At 37.3% G+C, this 26,716-nt stretch overlaps 1 protein-coding gene across 3 annotated transcripts in view; it reads left to right on the forward strand.

Annotated features, from left to right (window-relative positions):
* Positions 1-3,997: 3,997 nt before the first annotated feature.
* RFC1 (replication factor C subunit 1) overlaps positions 3,998-26,716 on the forward strand; it is a 44,138-nt gene continuing 21,419 nt past the window's right edge. The window contains exons 1-4 of one of the 3 annotated variants that reach the window (XM_026093719.2): positions 3,998-4,136; positions 10,350-10,478; positions 12,175-12,250; positions 13,940-14,059. In XM_026093719.2, the coding sequence (XP_025949504.1) occupies positions 4,134-4,136; positions 10,350-10,478; positions 12,175-12,250; positions 13,940-14,059 (328 nt within the window). In that variant the 5' untranslated portion in view covers positions 3,998-4,133. The remainder of the gene's footprint in view (positions 4,137-10,349; positions 10,479-12,174; positions 12,251-13,939; positions 14,060-26,716) is intronic. The other 2 variants (XM_026093720.2, XM_026093721.2) reach the window with 2 other exon arrangements.

A 26,716-nucleotide genomic window follows, 5' to 3' on the forward strand; every position in this document is an offset into this window, starting at 1 on the left:
TATAATGTTACTTGATGAAGTTAGAGAGGAAGAGATTAAACTGATGAGAGTCCTATATGGACCTTAACTTGGGAAGAAGGTTATGATTACCTAAGCAAAGAGTTGGGGAAAGGAAAGGCTGTGACCATTAACTTGGAAAACAGGTAGTAAAGACCAGTGAGATGTGATCAGGAACGGTTGAGAAGTGAGGGTGCACAGGGAGGGGAGGAGAAGAGGAAGGAATAAATTATGCCACTAGCTCAAGTGGCAGACATCAGTGCTGGCTCCCGCCCTGATGCTACGTGCAGGTTTCAGTGTGATGTTACGTAGGGCAATTTCCTGCCTCAGGCCACGCGCTTGGTGAAACTGGTTTCAGAATGAACTGAGGCTGAAAGAGTGTGATCTCTAGGGCACTTGCCATTGCTGTTACAGTGGTCGGGAGACCTAATGATTACGCAGTTCAGTTCTCACCTATCAAATTTCCTTTTCTATCCTTGCCTCTGCCAAGATAAGTGATTCAAATTATGAAACCAACTTTTCACTTGACCATTAATTATATATTCTTGTTATTTTAAGTGCTCAGCTTGAAAATCTGGGGTTTGATCTGCAGAAGTGCTGAGTACATTAGCCAAAAAGAATGGCGTTTGAGTGTATACAATGTTAGTCTGAGGTAAAACACAGTCATTCTGCCTTTAGATATTCAAATGATGATAGAGAAAAGATTCAAGGACAAAGTTCACCTAGAAAAAGTGTAATGTTTACATTAACATCAGCTGCTCAGACCTACTAGTTTTAAGTGCTCAGAAAAATCACAACATAGCTTATGTAATTGCTCTCAACAGTGTAACACATATCAAAGACTTACCTTACATTTCTTACACAGCAAAAGCAGTGTGAGATGGGATCAAATCTTTTCTAAAGACACAAAATTGTGATAGATACTATAGAAAGCCTAATGTAAATAGAAACTAGATCACAGTTTTACAAAGAATTTTTGGAATTTTTGGTCTGCAACAAAATACAAATTCCTATTTCTACAATATAAAAGAAAATCATTAGTAAACAGCATATTCCCTACAGCATTCATCCAAAACAGATGGATCTAGTATCACATCTAGTAAGTGAACATTTCAATATTTATCAATGCCATTAAAAAATGTTGAATTTAACCTGGAATTTTAATTTCAGGAAACATATTGTTGTGTTTTCCTTATCATCACAGCATTATAATAGTATAGTGCTTTAGAGCAATTCTTACCTGGTGAGATCCTTTGAATACATATGAGGTTCAAAGAACATGTTAGCCATATCCCATGATACATTGCAAAGATTCCTTAAATGATGGAAGTGTATCGTGCCTCAAGAACACTGAGAAACACTGCCTTGTGGACTTCAGAAGTATCTCAGTATTATGTTTCAACTTTATCTGCTTTATACCTCAACTAAGTTTCAAATAACACAAAATAGTTACAATAAAAGTTCATTCAGTTCTAAAATTGTATCAACATATTAAAATATAAAAATGCAAATATAAAATGAACTAGAAAATATTAACAAAAAGGAAAGTGACTAATCTATGTTTCTCAACATAAGAACATGTATTTTTCTTCACACAACTTTCCCTCTCAATAAACAAGACAAGGGCTTCATTAACAACAGTAAGACTGTTTTTGTTCACTAGGGAAGAAACTGGAGGCTCATGAGTTAATAAACATCTCAGGTTTTAAAATATATTTTGGAGAATATCAACATAAAAATCCCAAACAAATCAGGCCATAAGTGATTTGCAAAAAGGTAGAAAGCAAGTCTAATTTGTTTATTATTTGGTTTAGTTATAAACAGGATGATAACATTGAGTGTACTTCAGCTATTAAAAAAACCCCAGTACTTTTAATTGGCTCATATGCCTTTAAAACATAACCCAGTATCAGTGATAGGATCAAACGGGATATTGCCCTTATTTTATCTTACAAAGCACATCATAATACAGTGAGTATTTGTTTTTTTTCCAGTGACATAGCAAGGTTTCTCACACTTCCAGTGATTTCATAGCCATGCATGTAGAAACAGAGCAGAGTGTCCCCACTGTAACCAGAAGTGAATCACGGTCATTCCAAATATTTGGGCTGATCTACTTTACGTAAAGGGTTAAACTCTTGCCTTCCAAGAAACATGAACATGTCACAAGCCCACAGGCAGATACTGCTCTGCTTGATGTTATTCTAGGTAGCTTTATCAAATACAAACATAGATAACCACCTGCAATAATTCTTTAACATTATTTAAACAGTTTGTGTGGCTCTTACAAATGTCAGCCATTTTAACTATTCTTAATTTTGGTATCAGGAATATGCACAACTTTAAAAATGACATAATGAGAACTAAACACATAAATACAAACATATAATTAAAGTTGTTTTTCTAAGGTGATACCATTTTGTTTGCATAGCCATTATAGTCCAAGATTTATGACATAATTTGCAAAAAATACTGAAATCACTGCCTGTGCTGTGGCTTAACATTTAGTTGCTTCCTCTTTCATTTCTTTATGCAGAAATACAAATTCACAAGCTATGCTAATATTAAAAATATGAAGGAAAGAGTCCACCTGACCATATGCATTCATAAAAGAACAGCAGCAACTTCTGTATAAACAGGGCCTTCAAATTACTTACAGCCCAATTCAAGGAATTAAACAGAAGCAGTAATAGATGCTATGAGCATTCATCTTTTCTCAGGTCAGAAAAAAGATCTTTTATCTCTATGCAATTATCTTTATTGGGAGTTCAACCATGACACCAAGGAGATACCCTCTTGTTCTTACAAAAAGAGAAAATGAAGTGAATACAGGAAGTAAACAAATAATTTGTACTGTAAGACAAATATGAATTGAGTCTGTACTCTTTACTTCTTTATGAGTGGTTTTCTGAATCAATGGCAATATTTTAAAGGTCATAAATTCCGTTCATCTCCCCTCTCTGCCTCTTTTCTCTCCAAGATTAGCAATGAGTAGGGATTAGTAAATCTTATTAAGAAGGGAACTAGTATTTATTTGGATTGCCTAAGTTTTTTCCCTCCCAATGCTCAGCAAGTAAAGAATGAAAGAAAACATACAAGATTTCATTAAAAAAAAAAGAAATAAAGAAGTCAGTAGGTGAAGATTGAACGTAACTCTTCCGCTTCTCTTTGAATCCTCAGACGTAGACTGCGAGCTCTCCTAGGCCTTAATTGATGGTAGAAATTAATGTAGAGAAATCAAAGTCCAAGACTTTCTGCACAACTGGGAAAGAGATGAGAAAGAGGCAAAACACATGCAGGCCTTAAGACATGTCAGAAAAGTAACTTAATACATCGGGCTGATTCAGATCGGACTTGCTGTGGCTGCACTGCTGGGTTGTCAGCTGCCCATGTACTTCATTTGGCTTAGTGCATTAAAAAAAACGATTTACCTCACAGAGGCATGACAAGGATTATGGTTTAGCAGTTAAACTGTCAGCTTTGCTTCTCCATCAGAGCTGGCTGCCCTCACTGTGGAGACGCCTATTCCTTCCAGAGCTGCAGCAACTAACAGCCCAGCGTTTATCACGAATTTCTGCCGCTTTCCTTTTCGGCTGACAGGCCAGGACCTCGATCGCAGCTGCCAAGGCACCCTGCCACACTGAGGCGGAGCGGGTAACGGCGTTACCGCTTCTTGCCGTCACAGCAGCCTGTAAGGACAGCGCGAAGCGCGCTGAAGCCGTGAAGCGCGGCCTGATGGGCGGCGTGCTGGCCACAGAGCCTCGCTGCCCGCAACCCGCGCTGGCAAAGACGCGGCAGCCAAATCGGGAGAGGAAGGAAACGAAAAGCGAGCCCAGGGGAGCCCAGGGAAGCGGGCAGCCCCGCTCGGCAGGGCAGGCACGGGGCCGCCTGGCCGCGGCGGCGCCGGGGACCAGTAACGGTCGCGGCAGCACAACGGCCCCGCCCCGCGCAGGAGACGGGGCCAGGCAGGGGGCCCCTCCACCCCGCCCCTCCCCGCCCCGCGCAGCGCCCCACCCGTCGCGGCTGTGACGGCAGCGCCGCGCGCCAGGTGCTCGGAGTTGGCGCGAAGGCGGGTGGGGGGCGGGAGCGATGGAGCTGGCGGCCTCCCGCTGACGAGATAAACCGCCGCCAGCAGCATGGTGAGCGCGGCGCTGGGGGAGGGCGGGCTGTGCCCGGTGCAAGCGGCGGCCCTCCTCCCTCCACGTTTCTCCCCGTGGGGGGGGGGGAGGGAAGGGAGCGTTGCGCAGTCTCCCGCCGTCGGGGTCGGGGCTGCGCGCGGCAGCGGCCGTTGGAGCCGTTCGAGCGCAGCGCGGGTCGGCCCGGGCCGGGCCCCCTCTCAGGGCCGGCCCGGGAGCGGAGGTCTCGTGCAGCGGCGGGGACCTGCCGGGGGCGGTGGTGGGGCCGCCACTGGGGAGCGCTCCCCGCTGCCCCCTCCTCGCCTTCGGGCCTGGCCCAGCTCCTTCCGGCCTGCACCGCAGGCGCTTGTGCAGGGGTGCTAAAGTCGTGGCCAGGGGAGCAGCTTCCCGCAGACGTCTTCCCACTGCGGTTGCCTGGAGGGGAGCGGCTGTGGCTCTCTCCAGCCCCCATCCACTCCCAGACTGATGGTGAAACAGGGCGCAGACCGCGAGGTTGCCGGGTGCGCGGTGGCTCCTCTTTCCGAGCGCCAGTGGGTAGGGGGACAGTCAGCATCTCATACCTGAACACGCTCTGCGTGTGCGTCTGCCTTTATTTCAGTCAGGGTATACACGAGGGCAGTCCTGTTCCACAAACTGACGGTGTGAGAAAAAGAGAACTTGGTCTGTAAGTGGACACGATTATAAATCATGAAGGAGACACCCCCTTCCCCCCCATGTGGGATGCACATGGTTTGTAAATACACGTGTGTGCTTTCCAGAGTGCTGCTCGCTTACAGGGCTGTTATAAGATGGAATCCTGTCTTCTCTGGATCAGTTAAATTTGCTGCTGCTTGGATGGGATCTGTGTGCAGATGTGTTACCAGTTTAACTAAAAATGCTGCTCTGTGCCAGCTTCATTCAACTCTGGTTTTGAACTCCGTTTACATAGAATTTGATCTTGTTTATGTCTTGTGCCTGACACTCAGCAGTGATGGGCAATACCACCTGAGTCTTTCACAAACTGACGCAGAGAGATCTGCCAGCACTATGAGTCCTGATACTATTAAACCATATTTTGATAATCTCTTGGGAGGGGTAGATGGCCTAGAGCTACATAGGAGAACAAGAGTTTCTCTGCCTCTCCTGTGCCCCACCACTGCCTCTTTAGAAAACCAGTCACACTGGAAGATTTGCTTCCTCCTTTCCCACCTTCTTGGGATAAAAGCTCTCTTCCTCCTTGTCATCTGAGAGGACAGATCTCACAAAGTTTGGCACTTTCCTAGAAGGGAGGAAGACAGCTATCATTCGGGGGGGGGGGGGGGAGAAGGATGAGTTTCCTCAGTCCCTTCCTTTTCCAGTGCTGAAGAGAAGAGGCTGTGCAACCATTGCTGCTGCAGCTGTGGAGGGGGATGCAAAATGTAGTGATAGTAACCTTGTACCCTGCTCTGTGCTGTGCAGTGACAACACAAGCATACTGGCATTTAATATTATGCACTTGTAGACAGACATTTTTCATGTAGTGCCACATGCAAGTAGACCCTGTCTGCTCGATTCTGCAGCATCTTCTCAGTTCTGCTAAACTGATTTGTGTTAGGAAGGATTTACTTTTTATCCAGATTAGTTCCCTGATCCAGTTACCATGCTAAGAGCTGTATCCCTACAACTGAGGGAACGAATGACTGGTAGTAGGGGTTACTTGAGCTGCCTCTGTTGCTGAGAGAAACATTCCTATGGCCATAAGCGTAGTATCACTTGGTATATACTTAGAACTATGATATTGTTCTAAAATATACTGTATAGTACCTATACCTCATTTATCACTATTAGTTAGCCTTAAATTAGTATAAGTATCCATGAAGGTATAACTGGTTTAACAGAGGTGATATTTTAAATTTGATTTCAGTTAGTGTAATTTTTGTGGACATACCAGATGTCAAGGCTGATATGTGCACAAATCTTGCACTGAAACAGATGGGCTTGTAAATTAGCATAAATGATTTTTTTGATGCAAAGCTCAGGTGGACACACGTCAGAGTACCTAAATTAAACTCCATTACTTTTTATTGCAGTCATTGAGCTAGGTTGCTGAAATTCAATTTTCTGCTTCACAGTATAATTTTGAGATGCAAACTTAGTTGTAACAATGTTATTCTGGAAAATACTCTACTTTATGTGACCCCAGTCTTTTATCAAGACTGCGCTTATTGTGGCTATCAAAGCAATGTTGCATGTACAGTGTACATTCTCACAGGGCTGAGAGTCTTCCATCATCTAAGCGATGGAATAGCTTTGTACTGAAATTTTGTCTGCTCTGTGGTCTTTGGTGTAGGGTGCTTTTAAAATGCAGGAAGAAATCATGACAGAAAATCAATTTGGAGTGTTTATGACAGCAGTGTTGCAAGGACAGTTTCTATAACTGAATTTTCTAACCTGAGTAGTAGCTAAAGTCTTAAAAGTTACCCTGATAAACTCTTTGAGTAACCAGTCTTTGCGCTAACAAATTGGTTTAAATTTCAATTAGCCTTATTTCTCCCTAGTAAAACTGACAGAAATCTTTCAAGAGAAAACTTGCAGCCTGACATGATTAATTTCTGTTGTCTACTGCTTTTGCGTAAGACTGAGGATTTGAAACAGTAGTGAAAACTGGCAAGAACTGGACTACTTAGCCGTTAATGAGGTTATACAGTTTTACTAAAGTAGCTCAGCAGGAAGCAGTGCGCCTGACTACAGTGTTTTAGGCTGACCAGTGCTATGCACCAGCTGCTCTCCAAACGTAGGGAGATTGATCAGAAGTAATGGGCCTTGTCTGGAACCATGGTCGGTCTTCACAAAACGTAGCGGTCCAAATGTGGATCAGAATCCTTTGTTTAGTAGCCATGGTTTAAAAGATACCTTTAAATCTGTTATGCCCAGTGAGTTATTTTTTCATGTTTATCTTCAGATCTGTACTGGTAAGAAAACAGAGTAACAACCCAACCCCATCCCCTGTTTAGACAGAACTGTTTGAAGTTGTGTTTCACATTGCCACTGCTGAAGCACCCATGGGGAGCCACCCTAATATAGCTCTGCCTCATTAATTTCACTCTTCCAGGCAAGGAGATCACCTGGGACAGCCGTACTGGTGAATACATCTCCAGGATACACCAGACTGATGAGTCTTGTGGTTTTAGGGGGAACATCCGAATGGGAACTTGTCAGTCACATTGGTATAAGCCTCCTCTCAGTTGAATGCATAAAGATAAAAATTAAGCATACACAGTTTATTTCCACAGCTAGTTGTGCAAAGAATTAATTATCTGGTATCTCTTAAAAAATAGCACAAAAAATCTGGCTCTTATGCATCTCTGATAAAAGCTTCCCAGAAAGGTAACTGTATTATTATATTATGACATATTTTTCTGCCAAATAATTTGAATTCACTGTCTGTTTTAGTCCAGTGGTGTCTAACAAGGTTACCTTTTCTTCAGAAGAGTAGGATGGCCAAAGAAGATTGGAGGATATATAACGCTGAAGATTGAAGAAGATTGTACATAGTTGTCAAATTTCCTTTGTGGCTTAGGGCTGTGTAGTTTAGTCACTGGGAAGTAGATTGTCACTATGGGAAATTAAAATTTACTACCCAAATACAAGCCTTTAGTCAAAAAACCCTAGGTGGTTTGTGTGCTATTATATTTAAACTATTTTCTGAAAAACTCCTTAACACAAACATGTGGCAATAAAAAAAGGAAAAAAAAAAGCTGCCATTTCTTGAGGATTGAAGTGCAACTTGCAGCAAGAGAACAGAATGTGCTGTGTTAACTTATGAAGGCAATTTTGGATCGTGTATCCTTATCACCACAATATTTTTGAGGAAAAAATAGTATTTTTGTGGATGGTGCTTTCTTAACAGATGGGTAGAAGATGCTGCTTTGAGTTAAACATAAAAAAAAATTAAAATAATTGTTTATTCTCATTTGACCTGTTAATTCAATGCACTCCTACCTGCATTATCAAAGGTACTAGCAGTCGACCGTCATCAGTTTATTTTAGATGCTTAAACTAGTTTGGATGAAGGAAAGTAGAAAAGGTAATAGCTTGTGAAGGTGACATAATTAGATAAGATTTTTTTTTAGCGTGAAATGATAGGTTAGTTCCTCTTTATAGCACATTAAATGTACAAGGGCTGTGGTTTTCATTTTGTGGATTACTGTTGTTTATGAAGAGCTAACTTGATATGAGAACTGATGAGCCAAAAAATCATGATTTACATGTTGTATTCTGGGCTTAAACAGTTCAGGGACCTTGATTAAGATAGTGGAAGAAGCTGGGGCACACAGGTTAATTTCATATGTTTTATATTTTAAGTCCTCATTTCATAAGCAGGATATAATGAAGTATTTCCTTATATCAGTCTATAAAAAATAAGTTGCATATGGTGTTTGTAGAGCAGCTCACTCACTGTGGTATATGTTCACTAGTCAGCTGCTTCTAGTTATAATACTGGAATGAATGTAGAGTTGCTATTGATTTAAAATTAATTATTCTCAAAATACTTTAAACTTGAAAGTGACATTTATGACTATAAAAATGAAAATAAGACTTCATTCTAAAGTCAGTTTATTTTCCAGTGTTATAGTATTTAAGTAACATTACTGTATAAAAGATGTAGTGAGAATTGGAATCAGTTTTGTCTGTTGCCTATGTAAATGTAAGACTAAAAAGAAGTCAGTAATGAGGCCTGAGTGATCTCATGCTTGAATCTGCTTCAGAATTTTTTAAATAGGTGCTCTTATCAAACAGTTTAGGTATAGGTATCTGCAGTCAGAATTTCAGAGCTCACACAGTACTGCGTTTGTATTGTAGGAGTACAGGTAAAATAGCTGAGTGCTGATAATTTATGCCTTAAGGCTCAAGTAGATCAAAGTGCATAAAGTCTCATTGGGGAAGAAAGTTCCTCAGTCTACCCTTATCTGTTTGCAGAATCAATGCTGTTACGTGCAGCTGAAGTTAAGAGGAAACAACACTTCTGATTCTAGAAAATTGCTTTAAGCTTAATACAGTAAATAAATTACAAGTATCCCATATTTTGTGAATGCTTACAAATAATGTCTTCTATTGGTTTTAGACCTATAGGAATCTGATAATCCAAATAATTGGGGAACTGGTAAGAGAAAAGGAACCTGAAATACTTCTCATTGATCGTATTTTTATGGAGTCTATATACAATACTGTTTTCTTACAAATAGTAACTTTACCTGTGGTTCCCTATAACAATCAAAAACTAACCAGATGAACTCTATGATGAGGCAAGGAACAGCTGTCACCTGAGCAGAACAGAGTCCTAAGCCACTCCCTTTATCTGCTATATATTTCAGCCTGATTGGTACCTTCTTTCTCTAAAAATGGCTGCTACCTCTCAAGGTAGTGATACCAAACAGGTACAGTTTTTCTCAGATTGTTTTTTAATAAAACTGATTTTTTTTTAACAGAAGTTGAATATCTATTTATGTGTCAAAAATGCCCTTTTTCTATTGAAGCTTCAGAGGTTAGTTTTTACATATGTAGAAAGTTTTCTTCTTCTGTGATTATTGCACTATCCTAAGGTAATGAAATAAAGTTTTAAAACAGACTTTTTGCAGTTCTCTGTATTAGGTTCTTAATATGACTTTTCTCTTTGCTTAAATTTTAATCTGTTTCTTACTGGCTATTTCATAGTGAGATGACATTTACTGTCCTAAATTTGTAGGAGGGTGGAGGATGCTGTATGTCCTGTTGCATGACTGCTTTCTAGCTCTTCTTAGGACTTTTTTTTTTTTTTTTTTTTACACTGGGCACTACTTCATACATGACTTGGTCATTTTAATTGTAAAAGTACTTTGGGGTAGGTTTGTGGAAGAGAAGAATTCTAACTATAGATCTGTTTTAAGTAGCTTTGTTTCATTGCTGATGGAAGTTTGTTTTGAAGTGTATATTGGTAAAGATGTCTGTCTAAGGGGGAAAAATAAAGTCTTCAAGGACGAGAGAAAGGTTGCACAGTGTCGGACTCCTACTGATGGCCTACGTTTAACTAGCTGCTCTTTGTTCTCTAACCTGTGAAAAAAATGTCTAGATCAGCAAATACTACAACAGAAGAGTTGTTGAGGAAGTAAATTGCTGTGTTTAGTGTAATGCTGTTCTGTAGTGTGAAACTTTTAAGAGCTGTGTATAATTAAAAAATATATATATATATATATAAAATTTTATTTTCCTGTTTAATAGGATATCCGGAAATTCTTTGGGGTTGTACCTCCTGGAAAGAGACAGGAATGTGAAACTCTGAAAAAGAATGAAAAAATAAAAAATGGGGAAGGGACCTCAAGTGGGAAGAAAAGGGGAAAGGAGACTAAGGTTAGTTTTGGTTTTTTTTTCTTATTTGTAAAGTGGTTGGTTACTCTGATGTATGATTGTACCTGTGGCTTAATTCTTAAGTCTTAATTCTTTCTATATAGTCAAGAAACAGGATAGATGTTAGTTCTTTTTTTAAAAAATACGGGAAGAAACTACCACTTAATATTAACTTCTAGCGGCAGCTTTGTAGGTGATGAAGAAAGTTGTAGGGCAGAGGGCGGATAGGTAAAAGTTAAATGGTCAGGTGCTAATGTAGAAAGAATCAGATATACTTGAAGCTACTCTAACTCTGCTTTTATATATATATATATATATATATATATATATATGTATATATATTTTAAAGGGGTCCTTATGCATAGTTAATGTACATGTATAAAATAACCACGCATTTGCTGAGGTAAAACAGTGTGATAGAGAAGCCCTCTGACCAGTTTTTTTACTTCATAGTTTTTAAACACCTCTGAGGGAAACATTAGTGTTGTCTTTCTTGGAGAGATCAGGAGAGACTAAATGCTGTAAAATGATATATTAAAATTAGGTTCTGGCTTCCTTATACTTTTTATGTTAATTATTTGAACTGATGTAAAACGGGTGTGGTCGAAGAGGGGTTTCAAATCAGTTAAAGGTTGGAAAGATTTGTAATGGGTTTGCAATGTTTAATGTGAAAGGTTACAATCAAGAAGCAAGATGTTATTAAAAAGTATATTGGGTATATAATTTCACTGTCACAATGTAAAATAAAGAACCAGTCAATAAAACTAAAGGACAGCAAACTTAAAACTATAAAGAGCATTATTTTATGTGCTCTATTATTTTTTACTCTGAGCTCCTCCAGTTATATCAAGGATTTAACAAGTGTCAGATTGGAATTGGTTGTTGCATTTCAGATTAGAATTGTATTATTAAGAACATAGTTATATTTATCTAGAATTATAATTTAGAAGCATTTATAGCTGTGCATGATTACAAAAAAACACAGTCAGTAGTCAGATAGCCCAGGAAACTTCCTACTGGTGCAGTTTCTGATTTTTCTAGGTGTCTAAAACTTGCCAATTTCTAAAAACTTTCTTAATGCTGCCTAGTACTAGCTGCTGTCAGATACAACATATCTGATGACTGTGACTGTTGGTATGATCTGTTATGACACTTGTCCTGTTTAGTGAGAGGAGGAACTGCAAACAACATCATGCTGAAGTAAATCTAGCTTCCACTGCTGTATACACTTTTTTCTTTCAACCAGCTATTACTCTGGAGTTATGTTGAATTATGGCAGATACAGCTAAGCCTTATCCAGAATAGAGCTGCAAGTGTACTAGCTGAATTCTTTGCAAGCAATGTGTTGGCCTGCAGCACTGTTAGTTTTGTTGGGACCATGCCATTTCTCTTTTTGACTGAAATTTTGAAGTGCTCGAGACTGTTTGGTTACACTAATCGTCATTTTAAACTTGAATATTTATTCTTAATAGCATTATCTGCTGTTTACTTGAAGCATATTTAGCTTTACTGCTGTGGTTTCTTCCTTGTTTTCCTCCTCACCCCTGCTGAGTTAGCCAAAAGGTTGTTCTTAAGTGTAATTTTGGGAAATAAACTATTTCTGTTAGAATTTGTTTGAGACTCATAAATTTGAATGTGTAGCTGAGTAAAACATGGAAGAACTTGTTTATTGGTTGAACTAATGGACTGTTACTGTTAGGTGAAGAATGCACCCAGTGAAGATGATTCCAAACAAAAGCCAACAAACAAGAAAAAAAGAGTAATTTATGATTCAGGTAATAAATCCTGCTTTGTATCTTCTGCATAAAAATTCAAGGTTGATTAGCTAAATGCTGCATCCGAAAGCTGTGCTTTGTGTCTTTTCTGTTTGTAAACACAATTCTTAAAAAAAACCCAAACAAATCAAAAAACCTACTTACATGTAGCTGCACTAGTGGAGAGGGATATCTTTGCATGCACTGTTCATGGAGATTTTTATTAGTTCACAGTAATTATCAAACGTGTTTTGAAACACTAGTGAATGTTCATCCCATATTTCTAGATGTTTTTACATGTTTTAAATTCACAATGTTGAAAGTACAGAATATCATTTGCAGTATTGCTTGTTCCATTTAAAAAAATTTTTTTGGAATAGATTATAAGAAAAACCCTTCTCCAGCACTCATATGTTCAAAAAACTTGCCTGTCAAGTTTGTTTAATTTAAAAGCTTGGAATTCCTAGTTCGGTCTTTCTCAGCTGTTATATCATTTAATGTCACTTTGATTGGATTCTGAATCTTGCAGAGTTGTTGTGAAACTGCAGAAAAGATTGCAGGAATTCCTGCAATTCTTAACCCTTGCCAAATTCTTGATTCCTACTTTGGCTTGAATTTTTAGCTACTATTTAATAATAGATGGTTGCTTCTCTTGTAAAAGGAAAACAATGACACAAACATCTGTCCCAATGATGTCAACGTACATAGGAAAATGTGTTCAAAAATTTGGAAAAATTGTCATATAAACATTTCCTGTGTAACTGCAGGGAATATTTCTGCAATATGGTTCGGAGTCTAAAAGTAATATATAATTCAGCTGCTACCTTTGAAAATATTTGTACACCTTCACTTAGTACTGCCAGTGTCTGCAGCATTAGCTCATTCTAGCACATTTGTAGTAGGAGAGGGAAAGAGAAATATTGCTTTAAATTTTTGAAGATGGAGAAGGACTTCTCATGGACTGAAGTACATGAACGTGTTGGTATGAACTTGTAGCCGTCAGGGTTTTTCTTTTTTGTTTGTTTTAAACAAAAAAATTACAGATACATCATACTACAGAAAAAGGCTCTGAAGAGTAGCCGTCTGTTAACACGTGCTAGTTCTCTCAGCGTCTTCAGTTTCTGTCCTGTTTATTCATTTGGATATTGGTATGTGTAATCTTCAGTGCTGTAGTTTTGTCCTCTTGACAAGTTCTGGGATATGGAGAATGGCGATGAGAATGGTAGTCTGCCACTGTCCCCTTAAAAAATCAGAGTACAACCACAGTGATCTGTTTTAGCCTGTTAATAGCTTTTGGATCAGTGTATTGACCAGCATAATATAATGCTATGTAAGCAAATAAGTTTAGGCCAATGAATGCATGTTAAAATTTGTTGTTGTTTTTGTAACTGTGACAGTTGCACTCCTATTTTCAGAAAGGTTTCTAAACATATAGAAAGTATTTCTTTTTATTTAAACAACAAAAAAAAGTCTAGACTGAGTTCTGGACAAATTTTCATTTAGTCCTGTACATGCTGGCATAAATGATGGCCAGGCAATTAGCTGATGGGGAAAAGATGAAGCTATACTCTGACCCTCTATATAATATATATATTTTTCTCAATCAGTTGAATGTATTTTAACACATGTTAACTGATGTTATTTGATATATTACTTAAAGTCTGTTTATATGTGGAGGAAATCTCTATTTATGCTGTGGTCAAAATACAGATTCAGAAGAGGAGGTGCAGTCAGTGAAAAAATCCAAGAAGCCATCTGAGAAAGAAGCAGCTGCTTCAAAACTTGGTAAAGTTCTAAAGCAGGATCCTGTTGTTTATGTTTCAGAGACAGGTAATGGAAGAAATGCATCATTGTATGTTCAGCTATAATGAGACAGATAATTTTAGAGATGGGATGGATGGTTTAACTGTTGTACTCTTAAATATAAGACCATATATTGAGGAAGGAAGACTATGTTCTCCTTCAACCAACCAACCAACCAAAAGCACATCAGAAATTTAGCCTCCAGCACTGTAAAGTCAGGAGCAGGGTAAAACATGTAATTTTGGGAAGTGGCTTAGGTTGGTTTAACTGTCCATATAATTTCATGAACTACCATTTTTCTACTTGAAAGTATTTCATAGGTTTGGTGGGGAGAGTTGAGTAAATGATGTCTTTTTAATATGCTTAAGCTGCTCATTTGCACTTTTTCTGAAGTGGATGTTGATTATGATAAGCAGGTCTGAAAACATGTGTGCCCCCCCCCCCCAACCCCCTTCATGTATGACTCCATTTCTTTAATCTTTGCCTAATATATGAAAGTTGGCACTGGCAAAAATTCTTGTTTTGGTCTTTACTTGCTTGATGATACAAGCCAGAACTTATCCCCCTTCATGTCTATTAGCCTTCTAGGAATTAAAAAAACTGGCTGTAGCGATAACTTGTGTACGGTATACCATGCCAGGTTCTCAGTCTTGGATCTCAGCTTCCTAAATTCTTAAGGTATTTCTTGCTTTTAGGGAAAGAGCATGTATAATCAACTATTCTTGATCTTTTCAAGTCTTCCATAGCCTTCTGAAATAGTTGTTTAGGTGATAGAATTTAACAGTTTTAAAAAAAAATGAGTAAAATTTTGTTTAGAATCAAACCCCTCTTTAGAAGCTGTATACTTAAAATTTGCCATTATCTGTTGTGTTGAATAGTTGCAGCTTGAGTTAAGATTGTGGTTTTAGTTTATTAGTTTGAAAATTTTTCTGTTTGAATTTGTAATGTTTGTTGTTTGAATGGTTCTTGCTCCTTATTACCACTTTCAGTGTTGCTTTGTGTGTGACATCCTTGAGCTTTGTGCTTTAGAGAGGAGAGTTTTGTTTGACTGTGAACTTAGAGAGGAGATGTTAATCTGTTCTAAATCTGCTGTTAAGGAAGTCTCACCCTGCAGAACTCTCATTAAACATGTTTGGGAGCTGGGAAGGAAACAAAACAAAAAAGTGGTAGTTTTTCCTTCCAATGTTATTAGTTCTACCATGAAGCAGTTTTGTTTACAATTATTTACTTCATATTTGAGATGCAGTGGAAGTGTTTTGGTGGCATTAGCTACTAGTGGTTGACCGGTAAACAAGCTTGTGTAGACGTGTGTCCTTATATCACATATTTGAGTCAAGCGCCATTAGAGATATGCTGCCAACATAGGGGGAAAAACACTTGTGTTTTGTGAATTCTGTAAAATGCATTTATGGAAGAAAACCCGCAGAGCTTCTAGTATTTAGCTTAATAATTCAGTAGTAGTTGAAGATGGATCTTGTTCTCTCTCTCGGCATATGAAAACACTTGGCCACATGTGTGAATGTATTTGTCTTTTGGGGGGGGGGGTTGTTGAAATTTTCGTGAGTGTGCTTGCAACTTCACGTTACGCTTTTGCTAGTTAAAGTGGAATAGGAGAGCAATCAATAAGAGGTCTGTTAGTGGCACCCAAGTAAAAGTGAAGAATATATACAGGCAGAGATAATTCACTTACTAAAATTCATCTTATTGTCAGAATCTTAATCCTGATTTATTGAATAGCATGGATTGGAAGCATCTTAAAAGTTTGAATCAATTTACTCAGTGTATTAGAAACTATTGTGCATTGTTATTGAATGGTTCAGTGTTTCAGTGCTGATAGGTATCCAACTTAAATTGCTTGTGTTGTTAGGTTCTCCTCCCTCCCTCCCCCCCATCCCCCAAATTTGCTTTTAAAACATAAATATCCCTTTCTGCATTGATCTGTGGTAATTTCACATTGTCTTGTTGTAATGCAGATAAATTAGGTGTTTTGACATGAAGCAGTGGTCACTATACTTTGATCATCTACAGCACAAGCTGTAGATTTTCCTTGAAGTTGCAAAAGTAGGTGTGTACGTTTTCATCCTGGAGACACATTCCATATTGTTTGTGATGTATCTCTGTCTACTTCCTATCACTCCGACTTGAAGCGAGAGAGACTTGTTGTGCTTTTGGCAATTGCTGCTGTGGTTAAATATGCAGGTTAAATAGGCTTACTACATCCAGTCTGAATTTAGCTGAGGTTTTAACTATGGAATCTTACACGTTTGTCTCCTAATTTAGAGTTCTTTCATAATAGAAGTACTTCCTCTATACAAATTCACATATACAAATTCAAGTTAATGCCAACACTGACTTGAATCCAAATCTTCTTGGGTAAAGCATTATATGAATGTTGCAATTCCAGTAGTTCTTCTGTGATTTATCTTCAAGTTTTAGGTTTGTATTTTGAAAGAGTGAACAGACACTATGCCTGCATATAGTATTTGAGTTTTTTGTAAAAACATTACTGAACATATAATATTGCCTCCTTAATCTTACCCTGTATTTTTCATACAAAAAAGGATTGTTTGCTGCTGAATCCCATTAAAAGCATGATTCAGCTGGCTATTTTTTTTTCCTCCACTCTCTTCCTCTTCCTGGCTTTTTTCAGAATCACTGTTTCTAAGATGGGTTGTGTACATCTTGTTCCAGATATTTGACCTGGCATTAGCTGTACTAAGTCACATATTTAAATGAGCCTGGTTTACCAAACTATCAGGTATCTTCTGCTCTTTTTTTTTTTTTTTTTTCTTCCTTTGACAATTTTACCAGCCACTGTTTTCTTCCCTAATCAATTATAAAGGGTGTTTAATAGCGTTGACCCCAGAGTGGATAAATGATCAGATTCCTGGGTAATAAACAGAATGCTTTTAGGTTTATTATGCAATTGAAGGTGGTGTAATCAAGCTCTTCTGCATATGATACCATGGGAACACTGGTCAAGGTTATTAGTGAAATCCCTGAAAACCACAGCTCAAGGTTACTCTTATCTAAAGAGCCTTAGGTACACACACAGTTGACTTATACTGTGCGACTAAAACAATGTCTTTATAACCTTGAGAGTTTACACTTTAATTTTGTTTGTATTTAATCTGTGCATAAATTTTCTTCAGCATAATGGAGCTGGAGAGAGTTTTTGGCCGAGTGGGTCTATTTTTACTGATACTGACACAACTATTATCTTGAGAGACGTACATATGTAATGTGTGTGTATGTGTGTGTATAAAAAAATTCTAATTGAATTTGTAGGTGTTTGTCCTTTCCTTGTTTTTAATATTATACAGTGGAAAGCTTAAATCAAGAATAGTCTTCTTGGACTTGTTCCAAACGCAGAACTTCATTTTTAGGGGCTTTGTCTGCAGCAATGTTTCTGAAACGGCCTTTTGGCATTTCTTTGGATAATCTGGTGGCTCTGCGTATTTCTGAATCTCATTTGAAATTTCCTCCCTTGTTGCTTGAATTTTTCTTCTGCTCTTCTGTATAACTTTGCTTTGGGATACAGCTTTCTTGAAAAATGTTGTAGGAATGATCTTTTTAGTTTTTATAAGAATGGATTTATGAAAATATTGTCTTGCTTTCTGTTTCTTTTTAGCTGGTGAAGTTTTAAAAAAAAGTTCTTCATGGTTCTGTAAGAAATACTTTGCTATGGAGGAGAGGAATTTAATTTAAATAAGTATTTAGTGTGCTGATAGCCAAAGGTAAAGTGTAATTATTCTAGCAAGTAATGGAGGAGAAAGTCTCCCCCCCCCCCCATTTCTAATTGTGTTATGATATCAGTAGATTGGGAAAAATCCAAATGTTTGTTGTACATGTTAAAATAACACTTTGTTTGACTGTTTAATGAAGTATGGAGCCTTGAGCTTTGTTTGCAGAAGATGATCTGCTATTATGATGCATTGTACCTCGTCTGGTTTCATCACAGCTGGCTAATTTGGTAGGAATTGCGACTTTGGCTTTTAGCGATTTCCCAATCTTTCACGCTAATCGTGCAGTGGTAACTGTGCATATGTAGCAATTGTCTTGATAGCTTGAATATGGCAAACTATAACTTGAAAAAGAAGTCTCGTTATAGTGGTAGACCGAATAACTTACAGAGCTAGGAAAACTGAGTAGGAGTGTGGGTTACTGGGAACCTGTTTCTTGAGAGCTTAGAAGATAGGACAAGAAGAGAATAGCCTGTGAATGTGCTTGCTAAATATAGACTGCATGTTATTAAAAAAAACAAAACAGAAAGATAAATACTAGTACTGGTGGCCCCCTAAAAGCCCCAAAATCGAAAGGCTAGTTGGAATGAGCCGTGATTGTCTGTGAATGAGCATGTCTTAGACAGTGAAACATTTCATGGGTAAATAAAAATTTGTCACTCTTATTTCCTGAAAAATAGTAGTATTGTAGCAGTTCCTGCAAGTATATACACTTGTGGAAAATGGATGAATGTGGTAAATAGCTCTTAAGGTAGCAGCTTTCCTCCAGAGTGTTTTTATGAAAAGCCAGTTGAGAATATGCAGTTCAAGGGAATTAGACTTGAGGAAGGAGAGCCGAGGTTCTGGCATAGCAATCTCGCGAAGCAGCAGGAACCAGCGTTACCAAGGGCAATGCAACAGGCAAGTAGAAGCCAGCCCCACTGAAACTCCGCTTGGGACAGGTGGCTACGTGCTCTCTGTGCCTCACTTCTCCTCACATGAATTTGCGAATACCAACAGTACAGTATAAGGGGCCTATAACAATAAATGTGCTGTTGCGCTCCTACTTGAAGTGGTGAAAGGAGAGTTGTATAAATGTATTACATATGCGAAACATGATCTTAGAGGTCATCTTTGCTCTTGTCAAGAGCCAGGAGTGATCCTTGGTCTTGTCTCTGCAGAATCTACGATGATGGCAATATCGGGAAATAAATGTGGTAACTTCGAATAAAAAATGAATAGGATTTATCCATCAAAAGACAGAATGATTTACTTCAGATAGGATTTCTTTGTCAGCCTGTGTTTCAAATCTGGCAGGATATAAAATAAAATCCTAGAAAAATATTATTTAATAGATTAAATAGGAAAACTCTAATGAATCCAAGAGCTTTTTATAATTGGCACCGTGTTATTGCACTTATTTTTATAAGTAACCACTGTTAAGTTATGGTGTATTTTAACATAGTCATTTTTAATACTTTTTGGAGTAGTTTTAAGAAAAGTTCTAGCTAGGCAGACAGCTAGCTTCAGTATTGTGATATTCATTTGATGTGTTTGGATTATCAATATATTTTTAAAGAAACTTTGTGGGAAAACAGTTTTCATATACATCTAATGCTTATTTTTTTCTTTAAAAGACTTTTTTTTTTGTTTGGGGGGGTGTTTTTTGTTTTGTTTTGTGAAAGCCATAGATTCTCTGTGCTGTTTTCAGTATTTTAAAGCCAAACCTATTCTTACACCCTTTTTGAACACAAAAGAAATGTTGAAGACTAAAGCTGTTGGATAGTTACGTGCACAGCAGAGCAGTGTCAGTGATCGTGACCTTGCTGGTAGTAGAGAGAGGTTGAAACAGATCTTGAAAGGAGTGCATCTAGCATAGGACTATGGAAATCATGGTATAGGGAACAACATTTTTCGTTCATTTAATATCTATTTTCCTTTCTATCTCCCAAGTATAGTCTCTGGTTTGCAGCACAAAGCAAATGGTTTTCACAAACCACTGCATTTGTGAACCCAGCTGATGTTTAGGTAGATTGGTGGTGGTGGTGGGGGAGGTTAAAAGTTTTGGTCCTGTAAGTGCAAACAGATTTCAGTTCTCCTATGCTGTGTGCCCTACACTGAACAGCACACTTTTTATCTAGCACCTAAAATAATAATACAGGTAGTATTTACTTATGAGTATTTGAAGTAAAATTTTATAAAATCTCTGACTCTTGCAGGTTATTTGTGTTTACAAAGTCACTGTGGCATTTGACAGGGCGAGGGGGGAAAAAACAGCACATTTTTCTTTATTGTATCACTGATTCACGTATAGCTGTTGCAGCCCTTTAACTTATCTACAAGTAGCTTTTTTCCTCTTCTGCTTATAACAGTTGCAGTACAGAGGTTGCGTTAATTATGTGGTTCATCCATAACGTTATAACGTGAATTCTAATTTTTAAAATAGCTAGAAATTTAAGATGTGGGAGAATATTACAGGCTCCTTGCATGTTTTAAATTATTTGTGTGAAGTGTGTTTAAAAAAAAAAAAAATGGTAATCTCCTTTTATCAGAAGATAAAAATGAGAATGTTAAGAGTTCTTCTAGTTCACTTTTTTTTTTTTACTGTAGAGCCTCTCCCTTTATTTTTTTTTTCAATACTTGCACAAATGACCTTTGCTCAGAAATACCATAAACTTGATTTAACCATTCAGTATACCGCATTTGAATTACAGAATTGGTGAGATTGCTAGCAAAAACTTTTCTGTGGCTGTAATTCTTAACTTGGCGGGGTGGGGAGGAGCCGAAGGAAGCATAGCACTTGTTGAAAATACTGTATTCTTTGGATAGTCTGATACAGGAATTTGATACTGTTTTTTTTTGTTGTTGTTGTTTTTTCTTTTGCAGTTCCTTTGTAGTGCACACATATTTATCCTTCCTTTTGCAGTGATGATTTTATTGTCATGCTGAATAACACTTTCTGGAATTACTCTCTTGGGCATTAAAGTTCCCATCTGTTTTTTCAGTATGGTCTATTTTTAAGAAAACGCCTTAAAAATAGCTTTCTAAACAAAGCAAAATCCATTTAGAATTTATGCTGTCTTTTAGAATGGGCCTACAGTTTTCTACTTTGCTCAGTCCCATCAGCTTGGGGCTAAACCTATGTTCAACATGAAAACAGTGCAGAAAACAGTGTGTTAAGGAAACCAGTATTTATTTATCTGTCATGCTAAAACTGAACTTCCTTGATTTCAGTTATAGAGCGTTTAGAAAAAATCCACTCACTTTTTAAGAGTTATTGCTAAAACACTGTGTGACTTGGAAACTTAACAGAAAAAAAATCTCTCACCTTTTCAGCATTAAGCTCATATATCAAATTGTGGTACCACATGCAGTTGTTGGGATTTTTTTTTTTTTTAATTTTTAATTACTTGGTGTTGGCTCTTTTGAAGGTTTTCTCTAGAAAGCATCTAATTTTGCATTTAACCCCTGGTATTACAGTGCAGTTTGCTTGTATTATTTTTAAAATTTTAGTATAGAAAATTTTCTGATCATTTGTTCATTTTTCTTTTTTGAGCTAAAGCCTTCAAGTTTTTTTTTTTTTTTAACTGTTTAAAAAAAGAACAACTGTATGACACTATATGCCTTGGTTGCTTGTTTGGTAAGTCTAAGTGCAATCATTTAGAGGTCTGCTTATTTAACAGATGAAGTGCTATGACTTAGATCTGACAGAGTGCATCATTAAGTGATTATGTAAGCTGTTTGTTTATTTTTACAAAGCAAAATAAAACATCTGCTGCCCCCCCCACCCTGAATAACCCCAAACCAAACCAAAATGGAACTATAGTATGTTAGTTTATTTATATCCTCTGCTGAAGCTGGTATCGGAATGTGTGAGCTGTCCTATTTTGTTTATCATTCATAATTTACCTGAATTTTTTCTCATAGTTAGTACTAATTATCCTATTTTAAATAAATTGACTTCAATATGAATGAAATGTTGTATTGTCATTTGACTTGGCAAGTTGATGCTTTACTTCAGAATATAAACATGTGGTTTATCAAGTTGCAGCTATTTTAGCTCAAGATGTTACTGCTTTCCTCTGCCTATTCCTTTCGATTTGCTGGAGGCTTTCTTTCTCTTTCCTCCTTTCAGTTCTCCTTACTGAGCTGCTTGAGTAAATAGTCTGCTTAACTAAATTAATCTGCCAGGTTAGCTTAAAATGTAAAGAAGGATTTTCCCGTTAGGCTTGTTTGTTTTGATGGAAAAGGAGCACTGTGACCTGAGTGGCTCGGTAAGCTGAGCTACCAGCACCGCTGCTGGAAAAAACTAGCTTGGGTTTTCTTCGAGTTGTTATTTTTTTTCTGTTTTCCTGAGTATTGATTTATCATTACTGGCTACTCATTTTTTTCTGTTTTCCTGAGTATTGATTTATCATTACTGGCTACTCCTGTGTTGCAGATAACTTTAGGTAACAAAACCAGAACATGATGTTTCACAGCATAGTGAGGATTCAGATCTACTCTGTGAAATAGTAAAGTTATCATTATGCTAAAACTTACAACATCAATTCAAACGAATGAAATTAAAACTTTCTGTAATCAACTGGAAAGAGTTAATGGATTGATGACTTCTAATTGCATGCCAAGGTAACACACACTGGTTTCTATGGCTTCTAAGTATGAAGATTTAATTTGAAAGGAATTGCTCTAATTGGTGTTTTTGCAGATGAAAATCAGTTATTTCAGTTTTAATATGTTAAGCCTTCTGATGTATTTTAATACTAACACAAGGTCTTTCTAAAGATATATTTTAAAAATAAGCATAGATATTTGGCTGTAAGAATTCTATTCAAAATATGGTGGTCAAAGGGTATTGAAGGCTATGCACTGAAATGTATAATTGCCATTAGACATGCAGTTTATTTCATTAAGGTTTTCAGATCATGTCTGAATACTCAAGCAAGCAGCTCTGACAGTCTTCTGGGTGCTCTCGTATGTGTAAGAGCATCAGGATTGAACCTTTTCCGCTAAAGTGAAAAATATGACAGAGAGAACTTTTTGAAACTATCATTTATTACTGGGAAAGTCAAATAGATATGAATTGGTGTCAGAGGAATAAAACTGGAATAGTTTGTGTAAGTTTTATATTTTTATTACATCATGGAACCTTGACACTTCCATATAGGCAGAATGCTAACAATTGTGGTTTAAAGTACATGTTTGTAGTACATCTAAAATCAATTAGCTTGTTGAGAAATGACGTGGAAAATCTAAATGACTGTAAAGACCAGTTTTTGAAACTTAGTTTGCAACTATTGTGTTTTTAAACGAGGAGGATGAGTGGAAAAGTCACATTCTGGTCGCACATAGCATCTGAATAATTCCTCTCTTTGAAGAGTTAAGGTTGATGAATTTTAACAGGTTTGCTGGCTTTTTTGAAGAATGCTGGTTCTCTTATGGTTCTTTTTAAAGATTTACCTTAAGCACAAGGTGAATACAAAATTTATAGTCCTGGCAGTGTTGTCAGAACTGTATTGAGTACTGACCAGTGCATATTTAAAATAATCATAGCCTGATATAATGACTCCTCTTCATACAAGCACCATTTCCTCCACCTTAAACTTCAGTTTGGACAGTAAGCGCCCATTGCCTTAGACTGCAAGTCCTTTGGGACAGGAACTGTCTTAAGTACTTGCACAGATGTGGTGCCATTAAAAACCAAAGAATGTCCAGAATATGTTCATTTTATACAAATAATAAAGGTTTAATGACTTTTTGGATAGGATATAGTCCTTTAGCTCCATTTAAAGTCCTCGTGTAGTAGTCTGCAAACATTTAGTAATTTAGCATACTTTTACCATAATTACTAGTTATTTGTAACCTGTAGGAGTCCTGCCTATATTTGAGGTCAGATAGTTTTAAAACATCATAGTAAGAGATTTTCTCTACATCAAGATATTTTGCATTCTAAACAGAAGAGGAACTAGGGAATTGCTTGTTACACTGATGAGGAATTTGACAGTACAGCAAAATTAAATGAAGATGAATAAAATATATTGTCCTAAGGGCCATCCGATGTACTCTCTCATGTTCTCTGTCGCTGTTATCCATCCCTACAATAGGCTGCTGCCTTTTTAGATTTGGTGAAGTCCCTCCTGAATGCGAGCCCTTTGAATGATTGGAATTTAAACAAATGCTTAAAATAACCTAGATAACTTTAATTGGACAGGGTTAGGGAGCAACCACACATGTTGTTCTGCAATCAGCCGGTGAAAACCTGTTGAGAAAAGGTGGGGATAGGAAGAAGGAAGAGCAACCACAAACAGTTACAGGTGGACTGCAGGCATTTGTCTATTAACCTAATTGTGCTGCTGCCAGAGCAGCCCATAAAAGCATATCTGGCTTTCATTTTATATCATAGAATAGTTCTTCAAAAGAACCAGCATTTAACAGTTGTTTGTTGCTAGGGAAGTCTGTTCTTGTACCTTGCCTGGCATACTGGGGCCCTGCTTCACATGTAGTGTTTGTAACCAAAATAGTTAAAAGTGGTCTTGTGGCTGTCATGCTTGTCTGCTGCATTAATCATGTAATTATCTCTCTTTGTCACTTCTACTTCACTTCCAGAAAACTAGACTATAACACGTGGTCTTGAAATGGTGCCTTGTCTTCCTAAGTCTTCACTGACCTACTTCTGAAAAAGCAAATTTATGTGTTCTGGGTGTTTGTTCATTATATAGTTTACAAAATACATGAATGTAAATGGGAAAGAGTATGCTCAGAATGGTATAATTCCACTATATGTACACTTTCTCAGAATAAAAGTCATCTAGTTAAGAATCAGGAATTAATTTTGTTGTTACCTTTTTGAGGTCTCTATCCCTGTCCCATATGTAAGATTAACTCAGTCATTCACTTAGCAATTGCTGTATAGTACACAGCTGTAAAAACTGCAGAATTCATCTGCAGTTGGATTTTTTGGATAAGCTAAAATCTGAATTTTTCTTTTTATTTTCCCACAATTACTTGGCTTGTTTGTGTGAGTGGGAACTTCATCTCTGGCCTGTGAAACAAGGAGAGAGATCTACAGGTTGCATGTTGAGACACATCCACCAGCAGTAGTAGACATCGTAACTTTGAAGATATTAGGAGTTCTAATCATCTTCATTCTTATAAAGAAATGGATGGTGTACAACTGATGGACCACCTTTGCTCACTTGTTCACTTTTGTAGCAATAGGCAAGCCCAAGCAGTTTTGTTTTGAGGAAAAATACTGACCTTTTACTTAAGAGTGTTTGTTTGTTTTTAATGTACTTGAAGTAAGGGGAGTGCTTGGAGATCAGGCGAATTGCTGATGTGTTTGTGAATTTCTTGAACCTGGGATGAAACTATCCTGAGCATCTGTCTGCTAAAGCATCTTTTGAAAATTTTGAAATCATTTACTTATCAATTTTCTTGTTTGTGAATGACCAGTTTCATGTTCTCATCCTGTCTTTTCATTCCTTATTTACATGTATAGATGACTGCTCGTAAGTGCTGGAAGTCTCTTTTTCCACAAACCACAGCTTGCATTCAGTAACTGTTTCTAATCCTGCGGTTTCTAGGAAGGACATGATTAAAGCAAAGCTCTAATTATCAGTGATACTTAGTACTTGCATCATAACTGACTCAAATTCACATCCTTTTTAATTAAAATCTAATTATATTTACTCTACATCTTTCTACTCGGGAGAAAGCAATATCCTGTTTTTTCGTTGTTGTTATTTAAATGGTTATGAGTGTGTGAGGAAGAAATCAATATTGCGTGCAGATCTTCTGATGATAACAGTGAAGAGTAAAGATTCTTTGCTAGCATGGTAGCAGTATTAGATGAAGGGGGAGGGCAGGTTCTGTACCTTTTCTTTCTGAGACAAATTAATGTAACTATATCTGCCTTAACTGTTGATTTTTAGTAATAGGTATGTTTTACTCCCACAAATGCATTTTCTTGTTAAACTGAAAAAGTACAAGAAGCAAGAATATTTTTGAAACAAAGTGGTGTGTGTTTTTTTTTCTTTTTTTTTTTCTTTTTTTTTTTTTTTTTTTTTAAATAAGCAGTCTTCTATTCAGACCTCAAACTATTGTAAATTGGGAGCCTAAAGCATCCTGTGTCCAAATCTCACGGATATGTAATAGTTAAATTGAGCTAAACAGCAGTGAGAGATTTACTGCTGCCTAAGGAAAATACATTATTGTATTGAGAATAATAAAGCTTTTATCTTCTTGGTAAGACTCTTCGCTGTCAGGTGAGGGGACCTGGGCTTGAATTTTCTCTCTCATATATTGCTTTGTCAACTGAATTGGCTAAAATGCCATTTTCTGGTAAATAAATTTTTATCTTTGGGCATTCTTGAGTTAACTGCTGAACCAATTTCCTCCCTTACAGATATATGTGATTTTACTTTTCCTCTGAACCTTCTCACACAGGAATAGTCAGGATCCTCCTTTGTGTTTGCTATATGCTGCTTCAATAGCAGAACCTTCCAGGTGATGCCTTAAAACACTGTTGCTACTACCATTTATTGAGAAAAGATGAAACAAAAAAAGATTGTTTCCCTCTGTCTAGTGTAGATCAAAAACTACAGATCTAACAGACACGCAAGATAATCTAAACTTAGGGAAGTGAATAAGAATGCAGAAATTTTTGTATGAACAGAAATATGGGAGCTTGATTTAGAGGTGGCTTGAAAATGAGTCTTTGTAATAGTGCTGTGAATTTCACTTTAATTGTAGAACAATGTTTAGAAAATTCCCTGCTTATGATATGTTGAGGGGAGTGGTTGAAACTTCTCTGTTTTTGAGAAAAGTAAAACCAGACTTCAATTAGAGGCATGCAAATGAGATTAAGCCTCTGTCAGTTCTGTTCCTGTCAAGTCTGTACTTCATTCTTTTTGTATCTTCTGTTCATTTTAGGGCTTTTCTTGCTGGTTGCTTTGTAGGCTTT

This window comes from Dromaius novaehollandiae, chromosome 4 (genome assembly GCF_036370855.1).
Source record: "Dromaius novaehollandiae isolate bDroNov1 chromosome 4, bDroNov1.hap1, whole genome shotgun sequence".
Lineage (NCBI taxonomy): Eukaryota > Metazoa > Chordata > Aves > Casuariiformes > Dromaiidae > Dromaius > Dromaius novaehollandiae.